Source organism: Zymoseptoria tritici, chromosome 3 (assembly GCF_000219625.1).
Source record: "Zymoseptoria tritici IPO323 chromosome 3, whole genome shotgun sequence".
NCBI classification, from domain to species: domain Eukaryota; kingdom Fungi; phylum Ascomycota; class Dothideomycetes; order Mycosphaerellales; family Mycosphaerellaceae; genus Zymoseptoria; species Zymoseptoria tritici.
In genome coordinates, this window is record NC_018216.1 from 1,453,156 (window position 1) to 1,480,955 (window position 27,800).

Here is a 27,800-nt window from a genome sequence, read left to right on the forward strand (position 1 = left end):
CTACAAACTGTTTCAGCACTTTCTCCTCCATCCTGTTGTGGAATTGCAAATGCGCTCTATCGATGCTGGTCTTCTCCATACCATACACGGACGGCGTACCGACCACCAGCCAACATCAATATGTCCCTGGCCGATCAAGAGACCATGACCGACCAGGAAACCACGGAAGAAGAAGGCGAAGGCCTCTGCCTCTGCTTCCCCTGTATACTCAGCTACCTAGGAGGCTACGTCTATCCAGTCTCCGAACGACAATTCTATCCACAACTCCAGCAGAAAGGGTTTTCGCCACAGGAACAATGGGCAATCGCGGAAGAATGGTATTGGATTGCGTTTGAAAGGGAAACCGCCGTCCATGAATATCTCCGTGGCATTGTCAACTTTCGAGATGGACACTGGTGGAGACCGCCGCCGGCTCCGATGCTGATGCAGGATCCCTCGACGGTTTCAACACCGGCCTCTTCTACGTCGACGAGTAGTGGCAGTGGAGCAAGTGGATAAGTGGGAGGAGGAGTTCATGATCTGGATCCGGAGGAGCTTTGCTGTTTGCTGAAAGGAAGGATGAAGCATGGTTTTGTGAGGCTTGGTGGAGGCATCTGAATTTGGCCACGACTGCGCTCTACACTGGACAGCTGAGGATGTGCTCACGACGCTTCGCCTACCACCGACCTTGACATCGATATCAAGAACCGTTCGGCGCATCTGTACCTGAGTCCATCTGGAAATGTATTGCACATCCAGACTACCTAGTAGCCTCGAACATCCCGGCACACAACTTGCCACATTTGATGTCGCCATTGAGAGACACCTTTCCGGCCTCGAGACCGGTCGATTGACTCGTTCTCGCATTCGTTCGTTGCCATCGGAGCTCCAACGAGCCAGAGTGTATTCCTTTGGGCATCGACGCTGAGCTCGGGTGGCGTCTGCCTCTCCATTCTGCAACCGAGGGAAATCCGACACGCTCAGGAGACAGACCATTGCGATTGAAACATCGCACACGAATGAAACGCGAGAAGACGCGAGCATCGAGCAGGAGCAGAACTCGTACAGTCCTCGGAAAACCATCGATCCATTCAGCCACCCCCAATAGCTTCAACGTTGACTTTGGACCCCACTAACAGCTACATCTGTACCACATGGCCCATCTCCTGAGACCAACCACTCCCCTCGCGAACTTGGAAGCCACAATCTTCGGATGGTACGATCAGCTGCAGCGGTTACCTGCCAGTCATCAATGCGTGCATGCAGACGGCTGGTGTGGTGGTTTATGTACCTTACCAATACTCAGATGACACGTTGTATCGCATCTGGACCTCGTTCCCGAAGGCATACCTCCGTATGGTACCTACTTCGATGTTTGAGTTTGAGTCTCGGGCATCCCTTTCAAGAAGACGCGGAGGTCAGGCCGGCAGTCAATATGCTCATTGCCAGACTGGACAGCGGGATGTTGGACAACAGGTGGCGAGCATGGGAGGGACTTCGAGGATTGTCATGAGCACGTCACCTGGTTATCGCGCTCGCGTGGCCGCGCGGTCTTTCAGCTCGAGCTGGAACGCGAGGTGAGTGGATGATCAGTTGCGACGGCAGCTTGGTTCTGGTTGGATTGTGCATGGAGTGTGGAGGCAATGACTCGTGGGCAGTTTTGGCTTTGGTTGGATTAGCAAGCGCGGACTAGATGTAACTTTACGCTCGCGGCTGTTGTGTATACACTTGTATGCTTCCGTGTCAGGGTATCAGGGCACAAAGACTTTCACTGCTGCTGCGGTATGCTTGCCATGTCCATTGGTTTTTCTGACTACGAATCGCACTGCATTCTCGTCTTCACACGACGATGGTGTGAGGTCAAAGCGGATGGAAGTGATCAAGCGAAGTTTTCCTGATTACATACCACATCGGCTGCATACCGATCGACTCCGAGCCCTTCACGCTCGATTCACTCCTTCCTCCCGCGCTCCACGCATCCAATGCCACCACCAGCTTCAACCGTAAACAGCGCAGCTCGAGAGCGCTGTTCTCTGCGCAAGGCCATGCTACCATCTCGTCGTCACCGGATGGCCTAAGCTGGACCAAGAGTGCTGTGTCCGTCAGCATCACGAGGAGTCTCAACAGACGTATGTTTGAGAGTCGTTCGGGCAGCTGTAATCTTTCCAGGCATTTGTTCGTTTTATGTAAAAACTGCCATCTACAGTCACGGAGAATCCTTCTCCAGCAGTAAAACCGGCATCACAAGTTCTCTTGTGGAGGCGACATGGTTGACCCTTCGCGTCGCTTCCAGCGCAGGTGTGCTTGTAGCAGTATTCGTTGCAGTCCACTTGGTTGAAGAAGGGCAAGCCGTTGTGAACGGCAGCGTAGCGACTCGCTGAGCCGTCTTCTTTTCTGCAGATGCAGGTGAAGCCGCATGCCAAGCGGACGTAAGGAAGAGGGAGAACAGGGCGAGGATACCTTATGCATGACTGTGTGCTGTCGAATGGAGGGAGGCGTGAAACGATCCTTTGCCGGGACAGGCAATGCTTCTGTCGATAGGTACATTGTCGAAGGAAGCAGATCGTAGTTCTGGTTGCAGAAGACCTGAAGGCCAGACCTATATCTTTAGCATGCCGCAGCATGGCGACAGAAAGGAGGCGACAGATACAGAGGTCCTCAAGGATACAGCAGGCAACAGTTCCCGGGCCATGTCGAGTTGCGCCATTTACAACCCGATCGAGTACCGACATGATGCTCTCATTCGTTCGGTTGTTCCGAGTATCGCTCTTGTATGCACAATTCCCGCTGTGCAAGGAGGAAAGTTGGGTTGCGTAGAAGCTGTTAGATTCTCCTAAACGGGCAAAGACTTTTGCTCTGAACAGCAGGCATCAGATCAGGCCGAATGGAAAGAACTCTCATGCAACGCAACTTTCTCCTCGCACAATGGCATGCTTCGCTGCATGGATTCTGCTGGTCGATGTTGCTTCAAAGGAAATGATAGAAGCAAAGGACATATGCCTCGCGCGCAAAGGAAGGCCCCAAAATATCTCAGTCGCTCAATCGAGCTCTACGCACAACAGTATACAATATACGCATGGCCCAAAGTAAAGCTGTCAATTCCCGTCATTGGAAGCTCCAAGACAATCCCGTCACCCTGCATCTTCACAAGCCAGAGAAATTAATTCCCGAGTCACGACGCGCGGTACAACAGACAGCGATTCAATGGAGAGGTCGTCTGGATATCTCTGCCGCCGGAGAACGCCTTGAACACAGCGGGACGCGGTGCCAGTCAAGCATCGCCTGATATGGACAATGCTGACTCTGTCCCGAAGGAGGTGTGGGAAGCTCTAGATCAAGCCACAACATCACCTGTATACTTCCTGCTGGTATTGGGAGTCGGTGGTTTGATTGGGGGGTTGGTCGTGGTAAGCTACCTCGTCGAGAGCAGGCCATCAATCGCAACTTCGATTGCAATAAAATGTTCCAATGCTGACCGCACCTCCACCAGCTTTACGTTCTCCTATCCCTATTCGCTCCGATCCCACGACCGCCCCGACAATCCGAGAAACGATACATTACTGTGAACGAGGATGGCCAGACATCAAGCCCGCGACTACTGCCATGCTGGTACGACAGCAATGTCGCCCTGAAGGAATTGGCAAAGAGCAAGGAGATCTCACGGGAAGAGTCGTTTCAAATTGACGATGCTGAGATCTTCATGTCTCTGGTTATTCCGGCATACAACGAGCAAGATCGATTGAGTGGGATGTTGGAGGAGGCAGTGGAGTACTTGGAGGAGCAATACGGAGACCATGCGATGGCGAGCAAGAGCAGTAGCAACGGCCATGCCAATGGAAAACAAGGACATGCTAGGAAAGGATGGGAAATCATCCTTGTGAGCGACGGTTCGAAGGACAAGACTGTTGAGGTGGCTTTGAACTTCGCTCGGACACATCAATTGGGCAAACCTCCGCCTACTCCCCAAGGTCCATGGAATACTCCCGGTTCCGAGAAGCCTACAAGGATATTGCCTGGGACAATCAGAGTTGTGCAATTGGAGGTGAATAGAGGCAAAGGAGGCGCTGTCACACATGGTATGAGGCATGCGAGAGGAAAGTACGTCGTCTTCGCCGACGCAGATGGAGCGAGTAGATTCACAGATCTCGGGAGTCTTGTCGAGGCGTGCGAGAAAGCAAAGGACAAAGAGGGTCGAGCAGTGGGCGTAGGTTCCCGAGCTCATATGGTTGGCACCGAGGCTGTAGTACAAGTGGGTCCCAGTCCATTTGTCCCCGCCGTTCGTGATGCTAATCTTCCCCATGTTCAGCGCTCCGCCCTGCGAAACCTCCTCATGCGAGCATTCCATCTCGGGATCTGGCTGCTCACGACTCCCCGTGTCGCGAAGATCAAGGACACGCAGTGCGGCTTCAAGCTCTTCTCACGGCCTTCATTACCTTACATCGTTCCTTACATGCACTCCGAAGGCTGGATCTTCGATGTGGAAATGCTCATGTTGGCGGAGAGTGCGGATATTCCTATGGTTGAGGTGCCGATTGGATGGAAGGAGGTGTTAGGGAGTAAGCTCAATGTCATCAAGGATAGTATTGGGATGGCGGTTGGGTTGGGGTTGTTGAGGGTTGCATGGGGGATCGGGGTTTACCGGAGAGAGTAGTGGTTCGTATTCCTGTTGAAACAGCTGACATCTGATACTTGAGGTCACTTCACGTGCGCGGGATTCACATTCGATGCGTTGCGCGCGACGCCCAGGCCGCTCGTGAATCGGTGCCAAGTCGCGAGTTTGTCTCTTCTCACGGGTCTGAGGCTCCCCGTTCTTTTCTGCTCGAAACCACCCCGACTAAAACGTCCTGTCAAACGGACACTTCTCGACCGCGACTCCGGTGTTAACTTCGGTCCCTCGCAATGGCAAGCTTGTTCGAAGAAACGTCTCGCCCGCCCAGGTAAGTAGGCCTCGCTCGACAGCAGACAGCAACTTGGCTGAATATTTGCGCTCAGGGACTCCTTCACTGGCGACCTCGTTCAAATTGATGTCGGCCCGAAGAACAATCGCAGCACTTTCCGCGTCCACAAAAATGTCCTTTGCCACTACTCGGGATACTTCACAGGTGCGCTGAATGGGAAGTTCATCGAAGCCACGACAAAGCGCATCGACCTTGCGGCAGAAGACCCCGGAATCTTCACCATCTTCGTCTACTGGCTATACAGAGGCTGCATACCGCCCCCTGGGGAAGGACTCGACTACACAACGCTCTGCAAGCTCTGGGTTTTCGGCGATGCGCGCAGCGTTCCGCTTCTACAAAATGCGGCGATGGCATTGCTGATTCGTCGGGCAGCGACGACGCGGTCTGCGCCATCGAATTCGGTCGACTACATCTATTCCAACACGATGCCTGGCTCACCGCTACGTCGGGTGCTGATTGATCTTGTGAAGAAGGTTGCTGGACGGAAGATCCTTCCAAGTGCAAAGGAGTGGCCAAAGGATGCGCTTCTCGATTTGGCGGAGGCTGTTTGGACAGATGGGTCGGTCATGACCGCTACGGTGGCCCTTGGTAGTTTCAAAGCGAAGGACTATTACGTTACCGAGAAGAGTGAAAGTACTGCATAGCATCGGGCCAGACGACGTTGTAGTGGCGGTGATGGCGAGACAGGGGACAGCAGGATGATATGTCTGGAACGAGCCCACGAGGAGGGCCGTGGGCGAGTATGGCATCTCTGATTCTGATCAGCTCCGTAAGTCAGCAATTCTCTCCTGTTGTTTCACTCGCTATGTCCCTCTCCTGTCGTTTAGGAAGTTGGTCTTCTCTTTCGTGAGACATTTCACGTGCGTGCACTGCCGAACTGTCAGTCGTGGCCGCGCAAGAGCAGGATCGCTTCATCACTTCACCACTTCACCACACTCTTCAGCTTCGTCACAATCAACGCCTCACCATGTGAAGACTGCGACAACTGAACACATCAGAATTCGATTACCTACACTGCCATTCACAACATCATTTCTCCACGACTCCCGTGAAGCTCAAAACGTCGTTGCTGGCTACTGGCATCTCATACCCATGGCACCGCCTTCGGTCCGTGGCAAAGGTCCGACTTCGTCAGTATCTTCACGACTCAGCATGACTTCCAACACACGCTGACATTGATAACAGGGAGATGTACGATGAAATCGTGGAAATTACCGTTGGCATCGGCAAGAGCAAGAAGACATTCAAGGTGCACAAGGGGATCGTCTGTCACTATTCCGGATATTTCGACAAGGCCCTGAACGGTGACTTCAAGGAGGGGAAGACCGGCAAAATAATGCTACCAGAAGAAGAGGTCGGACTCTTCCAGCGCCTTGTCCACTGGCTGTACAGCGGCGAGATCGAACTCGAAGCTCTGGCTGAGAACGGATGGGATAGTATGCTCTCCAGGCTGTGGGTGCTTGCGGATCGCAGGGACATTCCGCTGTTGATGAACATGTGCATTGATGCATTGCTCGGTCGCATTGCCCAGAAATGGGAAGTTCCGAACGGCTCCGTGATGAACCGGGTCTACGAGAATACCATGGAAGGTGATGCTCCCTCGCGGTGTCACGGGACTGTACATTCTGAGTCATCTAGGTATAGTTTTGTTGACAGCCCGAGCTGCCATATTTTCTCGACTGCTGACACTTAGAATTTCTCTAGTCGCACAGCACCACAACATCTTCACACTTCACCTGGGCACACTCTTTACATTTCTCACCAACACCACAACAATTTCACACTTCACTTGGGCACACTCTTTACATTTCTCACCAAGCAGCTACGATGTCGAAGTCACGGCGAACATTCAGCGGCAACGACCCGCTCATCCCATCGACACCAGCCGCGGGCACCATTCGCGCAAGTCAACGTCGCCTGCAAAATCATTCGAGCGAGAATTCAAACAGCTCCAAGTCCACCACAGCCCCCGGTGATCTCGCCAGCTTCAACTTCAGCAACACATCCAGTCCTGGTACCGATATCACAGATCCGGATGATCACGCCTCTGTGCCTGTCGAACTTGAGTCCGAAGCTACGCTCACATTCTTCGGTCTCAACGATGCACGCGCTCACCAATTCTGGGCTAAATGGATCGCAATAAATCAGACGTACTACAATGGAGATTTCTGTCGCTTCACCTGCGACTCATTCTATAACTGTGTCGAACTAGAAGGTAGCGTCGAAGGAGAAAGCGAGGAGGAATGGCGCACCTATCTCCGCAAGATTGGCATCAACGAAACACTCGTCAGTGGCCTCGCGGACCGAGGAGAAGCTTTTGATGACATCCGCCTGACACAGTCTCCAGCATCGTGGGTCAACGATGTGATTGAGGCGAAATGGGAGTGGCTCCTGGAGGTACACAAGAGAAGCGATCTGCGAGGTAAAGGTGGCATAGATGTCTCAGCACCTGGCAATCGCAATGCAATCCGCGTGCATGCCTTGACGGAAATTGAGCTCGACAAAGATGCTGATGTGGAGAAAATACTCTGGTCGTACGAAAACAGCAAGCCGATGAACGAGTCAGGCGAGCTTCTTAAGCTCAATCACATCCCACTTTGGAAAGGCGTGCTGCGTGTTAGAGCTGAACATATGTGGGCTGGACCGCTGCGCACTGGGACTTTCAGCCTCGCCAACGTGGGAAGCAGGCCCGCAACAGATTTTGCGGCGAAGAAGGGAGCACAGTACTGGACGCCCGACTTGGAAGCAGCACAGCACTACGCAAACTATGCTAAGAAAGCAGTCGCGCCGGCTGGCGTCTGTCTCGTCCGCCTAGAGCTGCCAAACAAGCTTCTCAAAGACATCTCCCGAAAACGCCTTGTCTATCCGACTGAAGACTGGAAGCGAGTTGTCTACTACTCTCGCCGCAGCAAAGAGATCGAGCCATACGATCTAGCGGATAAAGTTCGCGACACCATACTTCTCGTCGGCGATACTGCAACCAAGCCCGAGGAAGTGTACGGCAAAATGGAGAGTTGGGAGGCGATCAAGGACAAGCACACTCTCAGACTGAAGTCTGGTCGACTCGTCACGCAGTTTGTTTGGGGTCATGGCCGTTACAGCAAGCCGTTCGAGGCCGAGCTTGATAAGCTCGAGAGCAAGATCACCATCCGCGACGTGAAGTATCCTCAGCGCCTGCTGCCAGCGATCAACCTCGAAGAACACCGCAAAGAATATGCTTTTACTTGAAGCATCCACCAAGCAAACGGCACGCTATATGATCTCGAGCTTCAATTGGCACAAGATCTCCTCCTGGTGGCGTGGGAGATGGACGACGCGAGAAGTCTAGCAAAGTGATCAAGTGATTTCACATAAAAGCAGATGCTTCTGAAAGACCGCTTCTCAAGCATGATAGAACGAGACACACAACTAAGAAGTCTTCCATCTAAGACCGATCATCAGCTTCATCCCCCTGTGCACCACGTCGTTGCATACTCACTGTCCAGCATTCTCCGCTCCCTTTCCAACAGACTTCGCTCCATCCTCAAGCCCACCAGTCACAGACTGAAGTCCATCACCCACAGCCTTCGTACCCGTCGTAGCTACACAAACCCAATCAGTATCACAGTCACCATCTCATATTCCGAACAAACTCTTACAGTTGATCGTCTCCCCAACTCCGCGACCAGCAGCTCCAACTACGCCGCCGGCGGCTTTGGTGAGGCCTCCGGTCAGGTTTCCGAGCTAAGAGGAAATCAGTATGCTGTAAAAGACAATGGAGATGGATGGAGTGTACAGTGGAAGTGACGGCTTTGGCGGCTCCTTGAGCGCCGTTGTTGTTTTGCTCTCCGACTGGCATGGTTGTGGTGGGTTGGTTTGATCTGCAACTCAAGTCAGCGTGCATAAGGATTTGGTGTAGTTGAGACCTACAATTTGCGGGTTAGAGTTCGATCTTGTTACTGCGAGTGTGTGTTGAGCTCGAGTGAGGATATATTTCCTTTGAAGGATCCTGCAAGGCGACAACACTGCCTCATGATACGTCATAGCCATGACGTCGAACGCAATGTACGCATGCAGTAAGACGTATGTTGATCATCAAACTTGGATATCAACAATGGATCCAGGACAAACCCTTGTCAGTCAACCACTTCGAAGCAGTGGTTGCAGTAAACTGGGAAAACGCAGCTAGCGCCGTCTTGCCAAACTCTATCCCACTCCCTCCTTCCTAAAAGGGTCAAAACCTCACTGAGAGAAAGCCAGGGTGATGCGGTCCAAGACTTCGACGGGAGACCACTCCAAAGGTCAAGGTGAACAATAAGAGTAAGGAGATAGTCGTGTATTCATGCTGCTGCATATATATCGTTCAATTGCGATCGGAGAATTGTCGTTGCTCAATTGTCGTGTTGCGCACTGTTTATGGCCAGCCTGTTGATACTGCCCGTGCCAATAATCAACCAACGCCTGCCGAAAGAAAACCCAGAACCATGACCACTAGGATCCCAGTGGTTGCGAAAAGGATGTAATCCAAAATAGTAGCAGAAATCCGAGCAGTGTTCGTCATTCCGTTCATCGCCAGCCGTTCATCATCGTGATTCATCCAACAGATTAGTCGTCTCTCATCCAAGCCATCCATCATCATCACCTCCGTCCCTCCTACCACCGAGATCCAACTCCAGTCTTGGCGACTGTGTCTTCACCTCCTCCAGCTTCGGCGCCTCATCACCCTTCTTCTTCTTCGGACTCGAGCTCCTAGCTCTTATTGCCTGTTCAGCAACCTCGTCATCCGTCGGCCCCTCCCTCACAAATCTTGTATCCCAATCATCCTCACTCGCAGCGGCGACCCAAGCTCTCAATCCATCGTGCACGCCAGAGTAGAATTTCTCTTTACACGTCCGTAGAACCGCGCCGCAGACTTTCTCGAAACCGCTGGCTTGTAGCTCACGACGGAGATCGTTGCGAGCGGTGGAAGTGGGCAGAGAGGCGAGGAGGCCGTTAAGGAGGTCGAGATGGGCTGTCATGTAGGTCGTTGCGTCCCATTCTACGCCGCCGATGTAGGGTGCTGCAGGCACGGGAGGGCGGGCGCCGGGGAAGTGACGTTGGGTGTAGGTCGCCGCGAGGATGTCAGTACGGTCAGAGGGAGATTCGAAAGGGTCTGAGGTGGTTGGCCTGGGAAGTGGTACGACGTTGAGGTGGTGAAGGAAGATCCAGAAGACTTCTTTGGTGACGTTGCTGACTTCTCGCGACCAGTTCTTGTACGGTCGAGGAGTGTGCATTGTGAGGACGAAGGCGACTGGCAGGTCGGATTCCGGAGCTGGACGAGCGCTCAGGTAGGCGAGGATGCGGCGAGAGCGGTGTTCGAGGGCGGTGACAGAGTAGTCTGTCGCAGTTGAGAGGAATGTGACTAGAACATGTTAGCGGGTGCCGTGATCATGATCGTCGGAAGATACTGACAGAGAATGTTGATGATGATGGTGCGGGTAGAGTACTCGGCGGGTCCTTTCTTCTCATCATCAAACAGCATTGCCAACAGAGCTGGGAACAATTCATCGGCGACCTGATCAAGCTCTGCCATTGCACGCTCAGTCGTGCACAGTCCCTTCAAGCACAGCAAGGTTTCATGTAAGAGCTGATCCTCATGCTCCTCTCGCCACTCAATCGCCATGGTTCTGTTCAGCAGTCCGATGATCTCCGACATACCGCGTTGAGAGATGAAGCTATCAACCCACGCCACAGTTTCGTTACGCAGCAGGATACGCAGCTTGTGGAGACGGCCAACTTCAACTTTCGTCGGGTCTTGATGCTTCCGAAGGTACGTGATGTAGTCTGCGGGATTCGTAGGTGGAGCAGCTTTGCGACCAAACGATCCGCTGATCGGAGTGGTAGGCGTTGATTGAGGATTGTGGGAGCCTTCCTTCGGAATATGAATCGAAGTCGGGCGACCTTTACTTTGCGATCTTGGCTTCTTGGTCGGCGAGCCTTCACTCTTGTCCTTACGATCGCCTCTTGAGAATGTGAAAGTTCTGCTTCGAGGTCGAGATCGCTTCGTCGACTTGCTGTCGTCTTCTTCGTGCTCCTTGATGTCCACAGCCTCCTCAACGACAGCCGTATTGCTTTTCAGCTTGGTCGTATCGCCATTGAGAGTGCCGACCGGAGTACTCCTCGCCGTCTTTGCCGCTTCCTGATCCTGTCGAACGAAGTCTGCTTTGACGCGGAGCGTCAATGTTCGCATTTTCTGCCGCATCGGTTCTGGGATGTTCCGCGAGACCAGTACATTCTCGAATGCCTCTTCTACAGTCTTGGGGTTGAGAGGTGCCTCTTTCTTCTCACTCTGAGACTTGTCCTCGTTTGTCTTCCCTTGGAAAGCGGCAACAGCGGCCATCACTCGACCACCTCTTTTTGCGATGCTCAGCTTCGCTTTGGCCGGGTCCTCCGCACTACTTCCACTTGTTTTGCGGTCCTCGACGTTTCGCCTAAGGAATCTCGACTTCTCCACCGAAGCCCTGCCATCACCTTGCTCTTGAACGGTCCTCCGTCCCGAATCCTCCGATCTCCTCACGTCCGTGCTGGGTCTCTCACCACTGGCTCTCCTCCCAAACGCCCCAACGATAGCCTCGGAGCTGAAATAGCCACTCCGTGGTCGAGCTTTGCCCAATGTTGGTCGAAGAGTTGGTTGCTCGATTGTGCCGTTGAAGTTGCGCTGTTTGCTCGGAGAGTACTCCTGTGGTGTGTATCTCGCGATTTCATCCCGGACGCTGCGAGAGGACTTGCTGTCAGAGCTCTCTGGGCGCGAGTTAGGACTAGCGAATTGTGCCCATATCGGGGTCGGAACCTGCCCGTCGCTCGAATTCGGAGGACTTTTGTTCTCTTTGTCCTTACCCATAGTGGCTGTGGTGGAGAGATCCTTGCTTGAGCGATTTAGTCGGGCAAACACAGCTGCCAGGTTCGAGGATGATTTGGACGTCTTGAGACCATCTTTCACAGTCTTGATCTTCGAGGGTGACTTGTCGCCTTTCCGCGAGGATTTGGACGGAGAAGATGGCGGTGACTGAACATTGTTTTGCCGCTCTCCCAGCACGCCTCTTGTGCTTGCTCCTTGTGAGTCGTCCGCGGGTCGAAGTGGAACGGTCCTGGTGTGACTGTGCGCTGAAGTCAGGCTGGATTCTGGGGAGATCTGCCTTGACTTGGAGGAGACCAATGAGCGTAAGATGCCTGATCTGGACGAGGCATTGCGCCGGTGGCTGGCTGGCGACTTGGTGTCCATGGTGGGTGCTGAGGACGAGGAAGAGTAGAGCCAGGCTGGACTACTGGAAAGAGGAAGTAGTCGGCGGATGGGCCACTAGTTTGAAGTAGTTCGACAGTGGTGCCCTGGCTTGCTTCACGCGCATGATTGTTGATTCCTAGGGTTGCTATAGTAACATATTTCAAGGATTGTTCTCTCTCCATTCTGCACGACTCCATCATTCTCGTCGTGCATCCCGTCCCATCCAGTCAACATCCGCATATAATAGCATTGACTGCATACCTTATCATTTGCAGGCCGTGTTTCGTTGTCATGTGGAAACAACAGGGCGATGCGAAGGGATTGTGGTCTCCAACGGAGATAGCTATTTCAATCGCCGACGATCAGCATGCAACGTCATGGAGGTGAAGTCAGTCAACGGCAACACGGTTCACGATTCTTCTGTAAGTCATACATCACTTCTTTTCCTCCTCACAATAGCAGAAACACAAGAACTATCATCAGAAATGGCACCTCCCACAGCAGTCTTCCGACAAGGAGCCACTGCTCTCATCACCGGAGCTGCTTCCGGCGTCGGTCTCGCCGTGGCCAAACTGTGCGCAGCTAAGAGCATGAATCTGATCCTGGTCGATAACAACACCTCCAAGCTCGAAGAGGCCAAGTCAGCAATCTCCACCTCCGGAACAGTCGAAAGCCATTCCTTGGATGTGTCCTCCCTCTCCGACTGGTCCAGCTTGAAGTCCAGCGTCGAGAAGGATGGCCGCAAGCTCGACTTCCTCCACCTCAATGCCGGCATTGGCTTGAAGGGCGACTGGACCGACAGCTCGTACTTCCAGAAGATCTTCGCTGTCAACTACTTTGGTGTCGTCAATGGCATCAACACATTCTACCCGCACTTTGACGGCAACAAGGGCGAGCAGAAGGCTATTGTCATCACGGGGTCCAAGCAGGGCATCTCTTGAACTGTAATGTGTGTGTTGATACAGATACAGAAGAGAGTTGCTCGATAAGCGAGCAACTCGACTAAGTAACCTTCTACCTCTCTTTCCGTTTGCAGAACGGGCCCTTTATCCTCTTTGTAGAGGATGCCGTTTGCAGAACGGTTAAAGGTCCTTTATCGAGGTGAGGAATGAGAGTCTTCTTTCAACAGCATCACCAATCCTCCTGGTAACGCGGCTTACAATGCTACCAAGAGCGCAGTCAAGACGACGGCAGAGCACCTTCACTTCGATCTCGCCAAGTCCAGCCCTTCCACATCCGTTCACCTTTTGGTTCCGGGCTGGACATTCACTGGCTTGACCGGTGGCGGAAACATGAAGGAGAAGCCAGATGGCGCCTGGTCAGCCGACCAGGTCGCCGACTTTCTCTACAAGAAGATGGGTGAGGACAAGTTCTACGCCATCTGCCCGGACAATGACGTCGACTGGGAGACGGACCGCAAGCGCATGATGTGGACTATGGGTGATGTCGTGTACGAGCGCAAGCCGCAGAGTCGGTGGTTGGACGAATTCAAGGAGGAGTCTACCGAGACTATGAGCAAGATGAAGCTGGGCGCGAAACAGCTCGGTAGCACATCATGAGCAGGATGGCCATCGCTCTGTTGTGCTCTGTTGATCGCAACGAACACTGAACCAGTAGTCGACAAGTGGCTGGACCTTCTACAAAAAGTGTGCCAAATCGCTCTCTACCAATACTTACCACAGAACCGTCCTGCTGATTTAACGATATGGTCTTTGGCGAAGCTCTCTGAGAACTTGCCGTCAGCCGCAACGTTGGCTACAGGTGGCAGGTGGCCTGATCGCGGGAATGTACTGTATACCTTAGGTTGTACCCTGAACATGAGCCCTCGCACCCCACCGAGAAGACACCTTACGCCTGTTGCCACGCAGTAACAGAATGTTGTGCAATTACTCACACACGCGACCACGATGAGCATTTCCAAGATCCCAAGACTGCCGCTCGCAACGAACAAACCGAAATGCTTGGAAAGCCTCTGTCGTACCCACGTGCTCGCAGCCGACATGGCGCTAACACATGCTAGATCGAATTTGCCGCGGTAGCGAGCCTTGGCTCCGCCCTAGACAACAACCCAAACCCTCATCTCACCTCTCACAACCGCATCCTTCACTGGGTCGTATCTTCTAGCGATCTGCACAATTCGGGATGTCTTCAGTTAGCTCGGATTGGCAGAATGCCTTGCATACTGTCGGAGGTACAAGATCGACGTCTTTCTCGCACGCGACCCTGAATTCTTCTATACTCTTTCCTCACTCCTTTTGTCTACCTGACGCCCTTCTACCACACCACGACTGATCAACTCCTCCACCCTGGAAAGCGAACACCTCCTCTCCCGAGCCAGCTTCAAAATGGCTGCTCTCGACCCCAAAAGCAAGGACCTTTCCGCTTTCACCGACAAATCCTCCCCTCAAGATGACCTCCATCTCCCCACCTACGATGCCGCCAGCGATACCCACTCCCACTCCATCCACAAACGCGACCTCCTCAGCCTCGAATCCCTCGACCCGGTTCTCGACGCGAAAATGAACCTCATCAACAATGCCATTGACGAAATCGGCATGACGGGCTACCAGTGGAAACTCTTCTGCCTCAACGGATTCGGGTACGCGGTTGACAGTCTGATCCTCTTGATCCAGTCCATCATCGCGCAGAACGCGGCCTATGAATTCAACCCCGGGTTTGCGAATGGCATGACGATTGCGGTGTATGTGGGGATGCTAGTGGGTGCGCTGTTTTGGGGACTTTCTGCCGATGTCATTGGAAGGAAGTATGCATTTAATGTGTCCCTGCTGTTATCTTCCATCTTCTGCATCGTGGCTGGTGCGTCGCCGAACTGGATTGTCCTGGGTCTCTTCGTCTGTCTGGCAGCGTTTGGAGCGGGTGGAAATCTCGTGCTCGACACGGCTGTGTTTTTGGAGTACCTCCCTTCGAAAGACGCCTGGCTGCTCACTCTCATGGCGGCGTGGTGGGGCATTGGTCAACTCATTGCTGGACTGCTGGCCTGGGCGTTCATGCCTAATTACTCTTGTCCTGGCGATCCAGCGACCACCGGCGTGGACTGCAATTGGGACAACAACGCGGGTTGGCGATATATGTGGTTCACCAGCGGTGCATTGGTGTTTGTCCTGTCCATCCTCCGAGTCACGGTCATTCGTCTCCGTGAGACGCCGAAGTTTCTGGTCGGTGAGGGGCGCGACGCGGAAGTCGTTGACACGATGCAGTACATTGCGAAGAAGTACAATCGACCCTGCGGTCTTACTTTGGAAATGATGCAGGCGTGTGGTGAGACGGCGCCGTCAGCTCATGCCGATTCGAAGTTTTCATTTGGCGAGGTGGGGATGCATTTGAAGGGACTGTTTGCCACGAAGAAGATGGCGTTGAGCACTTCGCTGATCTGGTGGAGTTGGTTGTTGATTGGTATCGTCGTCACATCCCATGATTCGTTTGGAAGTGCTAATACGTAACAGGTCTCGCCTACCCGCTCTACAACGTCTTCCTGCCGATTTACCTCCAAACCCGCGGTGCACAGGTCGGCGTCACTGACCCGGACATTCGCTGGAGGAACTACGCCCTAATCAACCTCTGTGGTATCCCCAGTCCTATTCTTGCGGGATTCATGTGTCGTGGCAAGTGGTTCTGGGGACGACGAGGAACGATGGTGAGATATTGCACAGCACATCGCGAAGGTTCCATCGCTGACTGGTTGTGTTTTTAGATCATCGGTGCCCTCCTCACCATGGTCTTCTTCTTCGCTTACACCCAGATCCGGACTAATGCCCAGAATCTGGGGTTCTCGTGTGCTGTGAACTTTTGCTTGGTAAGTCCTGTCTCTCCTTTCGTTCTCCCGTATTGCATAGCAAAATCCAGCACGTGTCCCAACTTTCCGGCTTTACCCGATGTACTCTATAAGACGGTACTCCACTGGACTGCTCGACCGGTTTGAATATCACCGTCACTCGTTTGGATCTATTCGGATACCCTACGCGGACAGTCAATGCGACTGCCCGATGCAACCAGCCAATGCGACCACCACGACCTCCGCCCGCCATATGCGACCGCCCAATGCGGACTCTGTCCAGCGCGCCACTCGAGAATGATTGAGACTCTCCTTCTCTGTCCACCGGCCATCGTTGCCAAAGCACCAAAATCCCACCTCTTGAGATGCTGTAGACTGTAGACCGACACCATGGCAACCCAACGCCATGCAGTCGGGAAGAAGACCAAGGCGCCATAGCTCGATCTTAACCCCAACATGAAAATTCAGCCAGGAAATTCCTCCCAACGCGACAGACCAGCCAGATGTCTCTCAGTCCTGGAGCTCTGGACTCTCACCCGCCGTTCCGACATCCATTGGACTCCTTCATCCCACGAACCGTCACCTCACACTTTCCAGGCCAATCTCTCGCCTTCCCCCTCCGCCCCTTTCCAATCCAATCACCGACTAACCCACCCCTCTTCTCCCTCACCACAGAACATCTACTACGGCACGCTCTACGCCTACACGCCCGAAGTCCTCCCGTCCGCACACCGCGGCACGGGCAACGGCATCTCGATCGGGCTCAACCGCATCATGGGCATCATGTCGGCCGTCATCGCCACGTACGCGGACACGGCGACGTCGGTGCCGATTTTCTTATGCGCGGCGTTGTATATTGTCATGGCGATTACGGCGGCTTGTTTTCCGTTTGAGCCGATGGGGATGAGGAGTTCGTAGGCTGAGGAGAAGATGGAGTAGGCTGTGTTTTGATAAGATGGGCATGGTGGTCTGGATGAGCTCATGCATTCGCTGAAGATCTGGAGAACAGAACTGCTATCAAGCTAGACGGAAGTACGGCCGGCCTCTCTGTCTCTCATCTCTGTCAATGCTGAAGATCTGAGGCATGGAAACCTTGCAGTAAGCAGACAATCAGAATCCTTTGCTGGTAAGAAATGCATACCATTGATATGAGCATACCGTGGATGACATTTCAACTCCGATGTTTCGTCACGACGTTTCAACTCGGCGCTATTCCATTATCGATCTAGCGCGGCAGGAGCGGATCTTGCTGGCCATTCAAATACCCGTGACTTCCCCCGCCGCGCGCTTCACTGAATCTGAATTGCTGGCCTTGTCCTCGTATCAATCGGCAAACCTGCCCCTTCCCGTCGTCATTGAGGACAGCCGCAAAACCCCCACCTTCTCGAAACAGACAACACAAAATATTGACACAGGAAAAGAGATCCCGGCATTGCAACGATACCTTACATACCACTTCCGATCATTGGTTGTCGTACCTTTTCGGGCTGCACCACGACCGAATTCCTTTAAGCTCGAGGCACCCAATCCACTGGGACTGTCGTCACCGAACACGTCCCCCAAGATGGACTCGTACCGACCCACCAGTCCCGATCTCGGTTCATTGTCGGGAGCTCGACCCATCAGCCCCGATCTTTCAGCTCCAAATTTCTCCCACGACCTGCACGACCCGCAAGCATACATCCCCTCCACCGCCGCTGCTGGTCACGGCTTCGGATACCAACCCACATCTGTTCCTCAATACTACGACCAACAACAACATCAACCGACCTACATCCCACCCACCAGCATGCCCGGCTTCAAGTCCGAACAGCAGGACGACGATGACTTCATGCCCGACGCTCCCCAACAACCACCCTCCAAACGCGCTCGAAGAGTGAAGCAAGAACAACAACCCTCCAACGGCAACAGCACACATTTCACCTCACATCCCACCGACATCAAACCAGAAGACATGTCCGACCCTACTCTCGGATGCCAAATCCGCACCACCTTCCCCGTCGCCCGCATCAAACGCATCATGCAAGCCGACGAAGACATTGGCAAAGTCGCGCAGGTGACGCCCACAGTCGTTAGTCGCGCACTGGAATTGTTCATGATCAAACTCATCTCCGCGGCGGCGCACGAGGCAAGAGGAAATTCCCTCGGAGCCGGTGGTGGAGGAGCAGGAAAGGGACAGAAACGGGTGCTGGCGCAGCATTTGAAGAGAGCGGTGTTTGCGGATGAGAAGCTGGATTTCTTGCAGGAGATTGTGGGGAAAGTACCGGATGCGCCGAGCAAGGCGAAGAAGGAGGATAAGGGGAGCGATTCGGAGGAGGCGGTAAAGCCGAAGAGAAAGAGTAAGAAGAGGAAGGAGAGTGGGGATGGGGACGAGTTTTGAAAGGGAAGGGAGGAATTGGAACGGAAATTATCGATACATCATACCGGCAAGACTGCGCGGGATCCGCCAGCTTTGTGCGGAGGCTTCGTACGGTCACGGTCTACGATAGCGTACAGACCACGGACACACCCAGGCGCAGGCAACACATCCTTACGATCCGCCCAGCATGTGCTGCGGACCACGCAGACACCTGCGCAACACGGACGCATTCAGGGATTGCTCCAAAGTCCGCCTCTGTTGCTGCCGGAACGGATACGAGCGAATCGTCGAACGCCGAACTGGATCGAAGCATCGGCTCGAGCTCAGCTACACCAAGTTCAAAACCAAGGAATGGCATGAAACTTCGCGCCAGACACGATGCTGAATGCAGGCTGAGGGTTAAGCTCCGAATGACCACTAGTTGGCCCGCCGATGAGGTTCGCGGGAACATGGAGCAATTGAGGGATGTCGGCAACATAGATGAACACAGACATGAATGAAGGAATGAATGAAAGAGTTGTTACAGAATACCGCTCTCTTCTCGATATTTTCTGCTCCGCGATGCCGTCTGTCTTCAGTGACATGGTCTAGCGAGTCTTATCCCAATTACATGCACTGACATCTATAGCACTTCCTTATCAAATAGTGTCCAGAAGGCGGCTCGTGAGGCATCGTCGAAATCTTGGTGGCCAGAGACGAAATCGATCATGTCCGCCAGTCCAAGTCAGGGGCTCCCGCGTGGAGGATGGTAGTTTGATGGTTTGGAACGCGGATACTGTTCGCCCACACCGTCTTGCTCGGTATCATGAACCATGGCTGCTTGTTCTCAAGTCATTTGGTCGATGTGCGGATGAGGTCGCTGTACCATCGGTACGGTGCCATGCGGATACCGTTCATATGCTAAGGCGGCGCCGCACCACGTATTCTGCGAAATATAAATTCTCGAGCGATTTGAAGAGTTGCTTCTTCCTTCTCTTGCTCTTCCTCTTCTCTTTCACACACTGACCTTCATAGCCATCACAATGAAAAGCATCCAGGAATGGCTCAGCCGTAGGAAAAGCTCCTCGAGCAAGCCGGTCAATTGCTCACCTGGAATTGCCCCCAAAAAGAAGCGCGCATCCTTCCTCGACTTGCCGTCCGAACTTCGAAATCGCGTGTACGAATCAGCCCTCCTCGTCCCCTACATCATAACAAATTACCCTTCCCTCCCCAAGCACGCTTCAAACAAACCAACACTCCGTTCTCAAGACTGGGAATACCACCTCTCCCTAACCACCTGCTTCGCCCTCATGCGCGCCTGCAAAAAAATCCACCGCGAAACTCTCCCCATCTTCTACGGTATCAACACATTCTACCTCGAATGCATCTCCCTCGTGCAAGACCAACCTCTCCGCGGACCCGACTTCCGCGCGCATGAAGTGCGATGTGAAGACGACAAGCAGTGGCGGGTGCGATGTCATATCCGCTGCAAGAAAGCGAGGGGTTTGATCAGGAAAATTGCGATTCGAACGTGGGATTGTGAGGACTTGGAGAGGAGGCAGATGAGGGCGTTGAATCTGGGGCAGAGAGTGAGAAGTGCAGGGTCGAGGGGAGGGTTGGGACGGTATCCGAAAGGTTGGTTTCAGGAGGATGTGGAAGAGGAGTGGAAGTATCTCCAGAATGTGGAGACGGTGTCGTTTTTCTTCGGCACGAAAGCGAGTCGAGCGTTGAAGGTGCCGTTGATGGTTGAAGCGAATTGGAGTTTGCAGGCGTTGAGGGGCGTGATGGTTCCGAAGGAGATGTATTTACGGGTTGTGGACGCGTGGAAATTGTATCAGACTACCCTTGGGGCGATTGGGTTGTTGAAGAGGGGGATTCCGGGGTTGAAGAATCAGATGTTGTGGTGTACGGAATTGCAGGCGGAGGTGGGAGGGACGCAGATGGCGGGGAAGAGGATTCATGGGTTGTGTACTAACACGCCGATGTTGAGGAAATTGTTTCGGTTTTGTGATGGGCTTGGGTTTGAGGAGAGTAGTTTGGCGGTTATGAAGATGCCGGGGAGATGTTTGAGGTGTGGATCGGAGTGGACGAAGGAGCATTATAGTCCGGTGACGCCGATGAAGGTGTGTCCTGGGTTGGGTGTGACGGAGGAGGATTTCGACCAGCAGGAGGATGTCGTTTGGACGAGGCGGCTGGAGAGAGGGCAGACATTGCTGCCTTTTGGGTCAGGCCCGCCGGAACCGAGAGCGGAGGCGGTGAAGGCGTTCGGCCACTATATTGAGAGGAGTGAGCACAATTCGAGAGGGTACACGATGTGGGTGCACAATTGTCCGAAGGATTTCAATGCGGGCTTCACTCGGTTGATGTATCATTGATACGGCGGGCTGTCTGGGTGCAGGAGGACTTTCTCTCGCTCATGTCATGCTTGACTCTTGAGTTAGGTTGTCGGCTGGGGCGCTTGTCGATCGATGCTAGAACTATTCATGGCCATGTTGACGTTGCGAGAGAGCTTGGGAGGCGGATCATCTTCGCAGCTGGCGTGCCGTCTCATGGCGTGCCGTCTCATGGCGTGCCGTCTCATGGCGTGCCGTCTCATGGCGTGCCGTCTCATGGCGTGCCGTCTCATGGCGTGCCGTCTCATAACATACCGTCTCATAACATACCTCGATTTTACACGATAGTCTGTCAATCGATGCATGTCATTTTTTGTACGATCAATGTTCAAGACGAAGTTGATGACAAGGAGGCGGGCGGTGATGAGCACGACGGGAGATGTACAGGTCGAAATAGAGTTCAAGGGAAGGCTCGAATCCTTGCTGGCGGGTCCTCGTCCCGGTACGCAATGGGTCCAGAGCTTTTCTCATGTCCTCTGACCTCACACTTTCCACCGACTCTTCGTTTCTTGCATCTTTAACCACCAACACCGATGCAACTGATCCCAATCCATATCTCTGCTCGCGTCAGAGGTTTATGACCATTCTCGGAGATACTCAAAGCATAGGACACTCATTACCACCGCCATGGCCGACACACCGGACTCGGAGCAATCTCGCCGCGAGGCAAAGATTGTAGACCGACATTTGCCAGATGGCTTCACAGCAGACCCAGAAGGCGTCGTATATGACGCTCAAGCCGAAGCTGCTTTCAACGAGACGGCCTCGTCATCGCCGCCTCAGTCCTCATTAATGCTGCAAGGTGGCGATATGCACCGAGATATTTTCAAGATCAAAGCTCGGGCAAAAGCTCCGAGGCGATCTGCAACATTCTCCAACCTCACCAGTCCGGCATTGGTGACCGAAGAGCCGGCCATTGAGAATCAACTGGAGCCCGGTGGATTCCGACGACAGTATGTGCAGAGACATACTATCAAGCGTCGGCAGAGCACCTTTGCCACGCCCGTCACGAGGAACTTTGTCTCTTTCTTGGAGCTTTATGGTAGTTTTGCTGGCGAGGATTTGGAAGATACAGACTCAGATGACGATGAGTCTGCTGTCGAAGACGAGCATGAGGAGCATGATCAACCCAATGAAAGGCGTCCACTGCTCGGAAACCGACGGAAGAGCTCGAAGCGGCAGAAGCGTGAAGGCGATGCTGGTACCACGAAGACTTTCTTTACTCTGCTCAAGGCATTTGTCGGGACTGGAATCATGTTCTTGCCAAAGGCGTTCCGGAATGGTGGTGTTCTGTTCTCATCCATCACTTTGATCACAGTCTCCATCGTCACGGTCTTGTGCTTTCGGCTGTTGCTGGCATGCAGAGCCAAGTACGGTGGAGGTGGTTATGGAGAGCTTGGAGATGCCATCTTCGGCAAGAAAGTGAGAGGATTGATTCTGGCCTCGATCACTCTTTCGCAACTGGGATTCGTCTGCGCTGGACTGATTTTCACCGCCGAAAACTTGCTCTCGTTCCTCAACGCAGTCATTCCGAAGGGACAAGACCAGCCATTTGGAGTGGAGGCACTCATCGCCGTGCAATTTGTTCTCCTGATCCCTCTCGCACTCATCCGCAACATTGGAAAGCTGGGACCCGCCGCCCTGCTAGCCGACGTCTTCATCCTCATTGGCCTCATCTACATCTGGTACTACGACATCTCCAGCCTTGCCTCTTATGGAAAAGCTCCTAGCGTCGTCCTCTTCAACCCCGACGCCTTCACGCTAACCATCGGCTCCGCGATCTTCACCTTTGAAGGCATCGGCCTCATCCTTCCCATCCAATCCTCCATGAAACAACCGGAAAAATTCAGCTACCTCCTCTATCTCGTCATGTTCATCATCACCATCATCTTCACCTCCGTCGGCGCTCTCTGCTACGCCACCTTTGGAGACGAGACGAAAATTCAGGTTATCTCGAATTTCCCGCAGGACAGCAAATTGGTCAACGCCGTGCAGTTTTTGTACTCCATGGCTGTCTTGGTCGGCGAACCCGTGCAGCTCTTCCCGGCTGTTAGGATCATCGAGCAGGCTATTTTCGGCGATCGGGCTTCCGGTAAGAAGAGCAAGTCGATCAAGTGGAAGAAGAATGGGTTGAGGAGTGCCATGATGCTGCTTTGTGGTGTGATTGCGATCCTGGGGGCTTCAGATTTGGATAAGTTTGTGTCGTTGATTGGTGCTTTGTGAGTGAAGGATAACCCTCTTGGGATGACTTCTGCGACTATGCTGACCTTTTATCTAGTGCTTGCGTGCCCCTTGTCTACATCTACCCTGCTACCCTCCATTTGAAAGGTGTAGCAGAGTCGAGGCTGGACAAGATTTACGACTGCTTGCTAATCGCGCTCGGTGTTGGAACGATGGCATACACGACAACGCTGACGTTGAAGCAGTGGGCGGATGGATCGCTGTGAGGGGTATATAGCATATCTGGCGGGCATAGCTTGGACTGTTGTTTCGTAATGTAGTATATGCACGGGCACAATGGGCGTTCCTTAATGTTTGATCGCATTGGATCATAGCAGCGGCGGTCATCTGACTGAGCATTTTGTCAGAGATATTGAATACTTCAACATAGCTTCATTATCCACTGGAAACCGAATATCATAGTATGAATTCATGTCCATCTACCTCGCCTCAGCAATTACATGTCTCTGCCAATGCAACCCGCTTTTCCCATTCCCAAAACTCCTCATGAACGCCATGGTATCCTATCCCATCCCATCCTCCCTAGCCCTCACCTCGACTTAACATTCGATCTCTTCACCGCAAACGGACTCTCCTCCGCCGTCTTATTCGGATCAAAACTAAACATCGTCGTAACATACAACCCCAAAAACCTCACCACCGTCGCAACCCACCCTCTTCCTTGTGCCACACTCCCCGGCGCCGACAAGAGCTGCGAGAAATTCACATTCGGAAGAAGCGAGGCCGCACTCGTGGGCGCGGGTCGTGATGTTGCGCCGGCTCCACCTAGCGTCTGCCCTTTACTGCTGAAAATGGGCGATGTGCGAGCGGGGGCTTTGGCGGCGTCGGCGGCGGCAGAGAGGATGGCGGAGCGGAGGGCGGAGGGGTTGGCGCCGCGGACGGTTTCGATGACTTTGGAGCCGCGGAGGACGAGGAAGGTTGGCATGCTAGAATACATTAGCAAGGTGTACGTATGGGTGTAAGTGAGGTCGGAGGTGCATGGATTGGCTAGGGTGGGTCTTACGCGGAGATGCTGAATGTTTTGGCGACTTCGGCTTGGGTGTCGACGTTGACTTTTGCGAAGATGATCCGGCCCGGTTTGGACTCTTGTGCGGCGAGTTGTTCGAAGACGGGGGAGATGACTTTGCAGGGACCGCACCAGTCGGCGTAGAAGTCGACGATCAGGTAGGTGGAGGATTGCAGGGTTTGGGAGAAGTGGGCGGTGGAGGTTATGGGGATGACTTTGGAGGACATTGTGGCGGTCGAGTGAGGTGAATGTTTGTCGTTGGGAGGTCGTTGTGGAGGTGTTGTGAGGTTGGAGGAGAGGTTATGGGTTGTTCGAGATGTGGAAGATCGACAAAGCTGGCGGGCACATGGGAGCTGCAGGGTTCAGACTTGAGGCTTCTACAGGTAAGATATAAGGTATCTGGAGATTCACTTGCTAATTGAACCGTGGTTCCATCGACCACATGCATGATTAGGAGTTCACGATCATGTGCTGATGCCGCCATGAGACAGGTAGCTAGGTACATACGCTCGTCGTTCATGGGTCCTCTCAAAGCCGTGAAGCTGCATTTTGCTCGTCGGCTGAGAGGAACCATAATGAATGACAGAACGGACTTCTGGTACGTAGACTGCCCATGAGAGGTTTGACCAACATCTCTGGAGACGTGAGCCAAGCACCGTAAGTCTGTTTGTTGATCAAGCATAGAAGAGCACCTCGGTTCGGTTGCGAAGAATGGAAGGCTGTTTCCAGTGGCTCGTTGAGCATGGACCTTCTTTATCGTGAAGAAACGATGTTCGATCTTTTGGCCATGGATCCGTAACATAGACAGCACAATTGCGTGGTCGATTTCTAAGGCATACAAGTACAGGGATCGATAGATAGGATAATGACGAACTTGCAAAGCGTAGATTGGGCTCGATCGCAGCGGTAGTGACGCCCGTTGTTGGAAAGTCGTTGCCTTGTTCGAACCGACATGCAAGAGAGCTTTCAACGGTCGAATGGAGTCCTCGTAAGGTCAGACGAAAGAAAGGGGAGGGGGAAACACAGATGAACAAAGCAAATTACCTTGGTGGATCCGAAGTTCTCCCGGTCCTGCTTTGCTGAGTAAACTCGAGCCAAGACCGAGTGGACTTCATGAGGTGTTCGAGTCCACCTCTCATCTTAGAGCCGCATATTATCAGTCTGCATTTCCGCTTCGGCGTACCAACATCCTTCCTCTACTTTGCTACAGCAACATCGAGCATTGCGGCATACCCTGTAAGCGAGTCCAAACGGTCATCCGAGGGATCAAAGTCAAAGAGATGCATCGATAACTGACAGCTGGTGGCATGCAAAGTGGATTTCGTCTTGCTCCTTGGGCATGGCCAAAACCATCGATAGGTCGGCTCCCAATGCTGCCTACGAATCCTTTTCAGTGCTGCGGGAGGCTTCTCGTCAGCAGTCACTGAGACAAATGGCCGGTCAGTTCTTCCCAATGAGATGATGGTGCGGATGGAGGCTCGCGTGCTCCGATGAGGAGCGGGAGGAACGTGAGGGGCAAACACTTTTGGACAGTGAAATAGGTGGCCAGGATGATAGCAGTGGAAAACAGCATCGAGGCCTGGGTCAAATGCCTTGAAGTACCGCTTCAGGATGGACTTTGCCGTGATTGCTACTCCTGGCCACCTCGGTTGGAGAGCTGCCTCTCCCTTCCTCCGCAGCCCAAGCTGACCTACTCAATATCAGTACTGACCAGTTGCAGAGATGGACAGGAGAGCCGAGATCTCCGAGGCCTATCACAACACTTCTCCACGATCGCCCGACACCGCGTCGCCCATTTATCCCCTCCGAGCGATCCGTCCTCTGCCGAAAAGTCGCTTAAAGTCCAAGCTATCTCCAGAGCAAGCATCGACTCTCGTATTTCCTCCCGATCCGCCGCCGATTTCACCAACGCTTAGCTTTGGCGCACAAGAGATGGGCACACCTGATCAGCAGCCACGCCTGACCAACGGACACTCGAGCCATCACCATGATCATCACCACGACCACCATGACCATCATCATCCTTCGGCGCACAGCCTCTGTACATGTGGAGAGGAGGGAGACAGTGGCGACGACGAAGTGGAATTTGATCATCCTGACTATCGATACTCCACTGCACCTGGTGCAAACGGGGTTCCTGTGAAGCCAGCAGATTCACTTCAGCGCAGACTGGTCGAAGCTTCGCGGTCCGCAAGTAAGCCGCCGCCTCCTGGCTCTACGGCTTCCTCTGCGGACGGGTATGAAAGTTTCGAAAACACCAGCAACAAGAAGAAGCGGAAGATACCTCTGTCTGCAACGTCGAGTATGCACCAGAGTCAATTGAGCGCGGAAATGGCGAGCATGGGAATAAGCAATGGGGTGGGAAGTGGCGGATCAGACGAGAACAACCATCACGCTCAACAGCAGCAGCAAGGCAGTCCGCAGGCCACAAGTGGGAGTTCTCCTGGGTCTGGAACCGGTATCAGTGGTGCTGGTCGGGGCAGATATGGCCGACAGGATGCGAGAAACCGGCGACCACTGGGCAGCAATACGATGAACGTCATCAACGGCTACAACTCTCGCGCGCCGGCCCGTGATGTCAAGGGTGGTGAAGGTGAGGACTCTTGAAACTTGGAACGGCGTTCGAAAACTTTGCTAATCAACTGCCAACACAGACTCCGGTATCGAGAACACGGGCGGGATAATCTCCCAAGCAATCAAGACCGCCGCCGAACAAGGTCCCATCACACCCGCAGGCAAAGGCAGAGAAAACGTGAGTTTACTTCACTCTGCCACAAGTGCCAATCCCAACGCCACGCCCAAGACCCAATTCACCTTCACCTGTGAGTCTGATTCCGCGACTAAAATGGTGGACCAGCAAGCAACAGCGGCCGCAGCGTATGCCACAGGCACGCCTTCCCAGCAGCGAGGCGGTCTGCCAGCCAAGGGTGCCAGCACTCAGACGACGCCGCCTCTCCGTGGCCAACAGACGCACAACGGCGGACGACCTCCGCCGCCTCCCGCTCACAATGCACCAGCTGCAAATCAACACCAACAAGCTCCACCGCCAAAGCCTCGACCTCGCCGAAGTCCGAGCAAGGAGTATGCTTTGCAAGCTTCCACACGCAAGAAGAACCAACAGTACCAGAACTACCATCACCCTCCCAAGCCCGAAGACATGTGGATATGCGAGTTCTGCGAGTATGAAGACATCTATGGTGCCCCGCCATACGCCATGATTCGCAAGTACGAGATCAAAGATCGACAGGAGTACAAGAAGGCTGCGGAGAAGCGTCGTCTGCTTGAAAAGGCGAAGATGAAGGGCAGGAAGAACAAGAAGGGATCAGGCAAGGGATCGAAGAATAATGCTGCTGCCACCAACGCCAACAATACCAACTCTGGTAACGGCACTCACTTGCAGCAGGACTACGATCCGAACGACCTACCACCTGACGGCGAAGAGTTCTACGATGACGACGAGGACTATGCGGACGAATACGAACCTGTTGGCCCTGGTGATCATTATTCAAACGACTATCCACCTCCCGCTCCGGTCGGCACTCCTGTCGCTCCAGTTGGAGGAGGCAGTAGAGGGCATGGGTAACTTACCGCGGGCGTTCCGATGATTCTCCTGGCTGGGTTGGCAATTTACCTCTTGACGGACCACTATCTGGAGAAGAATGAGTCGCCGCTCTTGATTTGCATTGGTCTCCTGGCTTTCGCGTACACCAACCGCGAAATCCATATGCGGGAGACCTCGGATATGACTAAGTGCGCTGCTTCGCCTTCTTAACCTGGTCTGTTTGGATATCTTGCCACAACCCGCCGGACACCATCGGAATTGCCTGCGGAATCCGAGTTGTACATACACCT

The 27,800-nt window shown here is 53.5% G+C and overlaps 10 protein-coding genes across 10 annotated transcripts; 8 read left to right on the forward strand and 2 right to left on the reverse strand.

Annotated features, from left to right (window-relative positions):
* Nucleotides 1–3,182: 3,182 nt before the first annotated feature.
* Nucleotides 3,183–4,664, forward strand: MYCGRDRAFT_56633 (uncharacterized protein; the record flags this gene model as incomplete). Its single annotated transcript, XM_003853744.1, has 3 exons — nt 3,183–3,386; nt 3,470–4,228; nt 4,286–4,664. The coding sequence occupies 3 exons, from the start codon at nt 3,267–3,269 to the stop codon at nt 4,628–4,630; spliced, it is 1,224 nt and encodes a 407-aa protein (XP_003853792.1).
* Nucleotides 4,665–4,984: 320 nt separating this feature from the next.
* MYCGRDRAFT_38100 (uncharacterized protein) lies at nt 4,985–5,581 on the forward strand (the record flags this gene model as incomplete). Its single annotated transcript, XM_003853745.1, has 1 exon — nt 4,985–5,581. A coding segment is annotated over one exon (597 nt), but the record flags the coding sequence as incomplete, so codon positions are not given.
* Nucleotides 5,582–9,532: 3,951 nt separating this feature from the next.
* On the reverse strand, nt 9,533–12,177 carry MYCGRDRAFT_91635 (uncharacterized protein; the record flags this gene model as incomplete). Its single annotated transcript, XM_003854416.1, has 2 exons — nt 9,533–10,317; nt 10,368–12,177. The coding sequence occupies 2 exons, from the start codon at nt 12,175–12,177 to the stop codon at nt 9,533–9,535; spliced, it is 2,595 nt and encodes an 864-aa protein (XP_003854464.1).
* A 485-nt stretch (nt 12,178–12,662) lies between these two features.
* On the forward strand, nt 12,663–13,736 carry MYCGRDRAFT_37982 (uncharacterized protein; the record flags this gene model as incomplete). Its single annotated transcript, XM_003853746.1, has 2 exons — nt 12,663–13,096; nt 13,307–13,736. The coding sequence occupies 2 exons, from the start codon at nt 12,663–12,665 to the stop codon at nt 13,734–13,736; spliced, it is 864 nt and encodes a 287-aa protein (XP_003853794.1).
* Nucleotides 13,737–14,452: 716 nt separating this feature from the next.
* MYCGRDRAFT_69737 (uncharacterized protein) lies at nt 14,453–16,888 on the forward strand (the record flags this gene model as incomplete). Its single annotated transcript, XM_003853747.1, has 4 exons — nt 14,453–15,591; nt 15,642–15,832; nt 15,890–15,991; nt 16,646–16,888. 4 exons carry the CDS (start codon nt 14,523–14,525, stop codon nt 16,886–16,888), a joined length of 1,605 nt encoding a protein of 534 aa, XP_003853795.1.
* A 1,060-nt stretch (nt 16,889–17,948) lies between these two features.
* Nucleotides 17,949–18,236, forward strand: MYCGRDRAFT_30583 (uncharacterized protein; the record flags this gene model as incomplete). The annotated part of the gene is made up of 1 exon (XM_003853748.1): nt 17,949–18,236. A coding segment is annotated over one exon (288 nt), but the record flags the coding sequence as incomplete, so codon positions are not given.
* Nucleotides 18,237–19,351: 1,115 nt separating this feature from the next.
* On the forward strand, nt 19,352–20,683 carry MYCGRDRAFT_91638 (uncharacterized protein; the record flags this gene model as incomplete). The annotated part of the gene is made up of 1 exon (XM_003853749.1): nt 19,352–20,683. One exon carries the CDS (start codon nt 19,352–19,354, stop codon nt 20,681–20,683), a length of 1,332 nt encoding a protein of 443 aa, XP_003853797.1.
* A 645-nt stretch (nt 20,684–21,328) lies between these two features.
* On the forward strand, nt 21,329–23,306 carry MYCGRDRAFT_99520 (uncharacterized protein; the record flags this gene model as incomplete). The annotated part of the gene is made up of 2 exons (XM_003853750.1): nt 21,329–22,920; nt 22,980–23,306. 2 exons carry the CDS (start codon nt 21,329–21,331, stop codon nt 23,146–23,148), a joined length of 1,761 nt encoding a protein of 586 aa, XP_003853798.1.
* A 165-nt stretch (nt 23,307–23,471) lies between these two features.
* Nucleotides 23,472–24,202, reverse strand: MYCGRDRAFT_99521 (uncharacterized protein; the record flags this gene model as incomplete). The annotated part of the gene is made up of 2 exons (XM_003854415.1): nt 23,472–23,868; nt 23,946–24,202. The coding sequence occupies 2 exons, from the start codon at nt 24,173–24,175 to the stop codon at nt 23,472–23,474; spliced, it is 627 nt and encodes a 208-aa protein (XP_003854463.1).
* Nucleotides 24,203–24,430: 228 nt separating this feature from the next.
* Nucleotides 24,431–27,531, forward strand: MYCGRDRAFT_108577 (uncharacterized protein; the record flags this gene model as incomplete). Its single annotated transcript, XM_003853751.1, has 7 exons — nt 24,431–24,447; nt 24,555–24,605; nt 25,159–25,184; nt 25,343–25,387; nt 25,669–26,541; nt 26,603–26,700; nt 26,806–27,531. The coding sequence occupies 7 exons, from the start codon at nt 24,431–24,433 to the stop codon at nt 27,529–27,531; spliced, it is 1,836 nt and encodes a 611-aa protein (XP_003853799.1).
* Between the last annotated feature and the right edge of the window lie 269 nt (nt 27,532–27,800).